Here is a 3,948-nt window from a genome sequence, read left to right as displayed (position 1 = left end):
ATATTGAACAGGACGTTGTAGCGTTTCCAGAGTACGGTAGATTTACATTAAGTTCGTATACATATAACTGTTTCAATTCACAAGCAGATTCCCTGGTCACTCGCTTAAGAGAGACAAGTGACTGCAATGCAGTATTCACAAGCAACCGTTTATTTTCATAAAAGGAAATTAGAGGTTCCCAGGGCAGACTCGTCTTTAAGTATTGCAACTTTTCGACCGATGTCAAACTCGGGTTTATTAAGACAAGAGAATTGAATAAGTCTTTGAATGATAACCAGTTAGCTGAAGTTCCGTCAAATTTAGGCAAATCAATGCGGGGTAACCGCGCATGATGGAAATATGTGGGAATGCTCGCAGTCTGGGTACCAGTCATTGTAGAAGAACTGTTTATGGGCTTGTAATTTATTTAATTACCGCTGGTCGATAGTGCCCAGGGCCACTTTTTCCCGGAGTACCGTCTTCCAGATTTGCACTTACTCGCGTGAGGGCTTCGCGCGAGTTTTTATTGTTAACGACAGGAGCTTGTAGGAATAAATGTACACTGTTACTCACTATACTAAGTCTTATTCAAAAATACTGACTCGCAGGTACCGACGCGTTCGGTATTCCGTTCCGACGGCGAGTACCGGTTTTCGGCGCGCAAGGCTCAGCTTCGGTTCAGCTCGAAGCTTCTCGAGCTTACACGTGCTTAACGCGTGTAGCACCTGACGCGGAGTCTTGTGCTCACGTGTTCTGTCTTTTCGCGCTTGTCCCGTAGTGTTCCCGGGAGCAGGCGCGCTCTCCCGGCGAATACTTTTACAACTCGGCCATCCTGGCCTTACATCTACGTCCCGGAGATGTGTCAATCTTCGGTACCATTATCATTCGCTAATTAATTGTCCTCCTTTCTCTTTTCCTTTTCAGAATCATGTTCCGGCGGTGGTCGCATTCGTATTCATGGTTTCAACTTATCGGAAGATAGGATGGTGTCCAGCGGCTTCTGCGTTAAGTTGAAGCCAGGTATATCTTTTACCACATATCTATTGTTACCCAGACTTTTATGTATGTGATAGAGGCCTTTGTAATTAGGTTTCAGCTTCGCGTTTTCGCCTCGTTTAAACCCTCGATTACGGATAAGAACGTAATCGCCTTCTTTGTAAACCGTCGATCTTTTAAGGTGAGTATCTCTACAGGGTGCTACGCAACATATTGAAGACCGGTCATGGGAAGGTAGAGCGGATTAAGACAAACAGAAAAGTCCTGTACTATTTTGCGCTTGGACGAATAGTTATCGAGATACTGAATTTTAAAAATCGACGTATTAGCCCAACCTACTGGCGAATGTAAGCGCGCGGTGAGATGCGTCCGCTTAGCGGCCCCGCTCGAGGCGGTGTGTAGCGAGTAGGATGGCGATGCGCGGCGAGGAGTAGGGAGGCGAGGCGCGCCGCTGCCCGTCCGGCGCTTTCACGACCACTCGCACGTCTCCCCGCGCTGCGTCAAAGTTCGCAGCGATGGTCGCTACTCACTTCGCGCTTGCATTTGCCAGTGGGTTGGACTAATACGGCGATTTTTTAAATTCAGTATCTCGATAACTATTCGTCCAAGCGCAAAATAGTACAGGACTTTTCTGTTTGTCTTAGTCCGCTCTACCTTCCCATGACCGGTCTTCAATATGTTGTGTAGCACCCTGTATATTTCTTGTTATAGTTTCTTACAAGTTCGGTCGCGTGTTTCGCGGTATCTATATTAATATTTCTTTCTTTTTTGCAGATCACTTTCAACTTGAGCCAGGGCTCGTGTGAATTGCGCTAAGGGCAGATCCTGGTGGTTTTTGTGGTCGAAGCCCAGGAACAGCTTGGAAGGAGTCGCCTTAATAGACGAGTGGTAGGTATTATGTAGCACGTATTGTACGCGATCCAAATTATCTTTCCACTCTACTGGGTCGTTTAATAATTTAATAAGGGAACTTTTTAGGAAACGGTTTACTCGTTCGACCAATCCATTGGCCCACGGTGATGCTACTGCTACCTTGCGGTGCTCGATATTGCTGTCTCGCAGAACTCTGCAAAGTCGTTCGAGGTAAATGCGTTACCCCTATCAGATACAACCACGTCAATCTTGTGAAAGCGTCTATGATTACCAGTACGTGCTTATATCCGTGTTTCGCTTCTGCCAACGGGCCGAAATGATCAATGTATATTATGTCCAACGGGTTTTCTGGGAGAGAGTACAAGTGTGTCTCTCCCTCGCTCCTGTGTGTCGAACTATTCGACATCAGGCACGCAAAACAATTTTCCAAATGGTCGATTATTCTTTTTCTCATAGAGGGGAACCAAAAGTTTTGAGAGATCCCTTGCATGTTTTTTTCTAGCCCGCAATGAGCCATCTCATCGTGGTGAGTTTATTAGGCTTGGCACCATTTGCTCGGGGACGACGAATTTCTTCTGATTTCCCTCTATTTTATAGACCAATCCGTCTATTATAGTGAGAACTTGTCGCTATCTTCTATTTCGAGTTTTTTACTTATCTCTAATACTTTCGGGTCGGTGATTTGTCGGTATTCTAGCTCGCGTTCTAGCGGGAGTTGAGTGACGTACGCTGCCGCTCGGCTAAGAACATCGACGTGTGTCATTCTTTTCCCGGGTCGGTGGGCTACCTTAAAATGATAATTCTGGAGCGACAGCATCCATCTCGCTATACGTGGACTCAAATTAGCCTTGTTTATCGCGTAGACCAGAGCATTGCATTCCGTTACCACCGCGAAGGTTAACCCGTACAAGTATAGGTGGAATCTTTCGACGGCTCGTACTATTGCTAACATCTCGCGCTTATAACTATGGTAACTATGGTAACTATGGTGACTCCGCCTGGTTGGTCGCTTGGCTAAAGTATGCCACCCGGCGCCACGAGTGGTTCGCCTACCCAAGTAGCAAGATGTCGTCATTATAACGTCGATTTAAGGTCACTTCTCGTCGTTTGACGTCAATGGACTAAATAATGACGTTAAATAAACGTAATATTTGTGACGATACATTGTCGGCATAAAAATGTCGTCATTTTGTCATTTTTAAGAGTAGGTGAGAGTAGGGTGTTCTAAACCCAGGAGCTCCGAGGGGGGAGCGGGGCGGGGGCGTACTCCGCGGCGAGGGGAGCGGGGCGAGGAGGGGGTACTCCGTGGCGAGGGGGAGCGGGGAGGGGTACTCCAAGGCGAGTGACCCTGACGTCACGCAAGGTGCTGACCTGTCACTACGTGACATGTAACAGATATCTAGGTGCTGACCTGTCACTCGTTTCGGTACTTTTTAGCGCGAACACCTGGACGCGTATTCTTATTGTCCATGTTATGAGTCACGGGTCAATCGCCGAAACCTGGCAGCTGACAGCGACTTTCATATCAAGGTGAATGAATCCGCGGCGATCCGCGGCGCAGGGAGGAGGACCGCGGCGCTACGCGATCCCCGGCGCGGGGGCGCGAGACGATCCGCAGCGCGTGCATGTAATAGATATCACCGGGATGCCTTTGATTAGCGCGAACACCTGGACGCGTATTCTTATTTTTCCTTGTTATGAGTCACGGGGTCAAGCGCCGAAACCTAGCTGTTGACAGTGACTTTCTTATTATTACCTGTTACGGTCGACGCTGTCGTTCTCTCTCTCTCTCGCCCTAGCCGGGTCTGCGGAGAGAGGGGAGACGCATGCTATGACCGCGAAGATCTCATCGCACGCGTGTAAAAATGCAAACCATGCAATGTCGTTGCGGACAAAGTTCTTAAATGTAGAGCTCGAAGGACAACTGATGTCGATAGGAGATGATGAGGGAAATAAGAGCATTTAAAATGATTAAAACCGAAGATTCTCTTTATTCATCCTTCTCTAGTTACAATAGTTAAAAGACGCTGATCTTCGATTGAGGTTTAATTTTCTGAGATCGAAGAGGATAGGAATAAAGAATGGATAAAAAATGTTTGT

At 47.3% G+C, this 3,948-nt stretch overlaps 1 protein-coding gene across 1 annotated transcript in view; it reads left to right on the top strand.

Annotated features, from left to right (window-relative positions):
* Nucleotides 1-962: 962 nt before the first annotated feature.
* The window catches only part of LOC105557208, an 8,454-nt gene continuing 5,468 nt past the window's right edge, over nucleotides 963-3,948 (top strand). The window contains exon 1 of the mRNA XM_012004396.1: nucleotides 963-999. Within this exon, the coding sequence (XP_011859786.1) occupies nucleotides 963-999 (37 nt within the window). The remainder of the gene's footprint in view (nucleotides 1,000-3,948) is intronic.

Source organism: Vollenhovia emeryi, unplaced genomic scaffold (genome assembly GCF_000949405.1).
Source record: "Vollenhovia emeryi isolate VEMERY1.0 unplaced genomic scaffold, V.emery_V1.0 DF939566.1, whole genome shotgun sequence".
Lineage (NCBI taxonomy): Eukaryota > Metazoa > Arthropoda > Insecta > Hymenoptera > Formicidae > Vollenhovia > Vollenhovia emeryi.
This window is presented reverse-complemented; position numbering and strand designations above follow the sequence as displayed.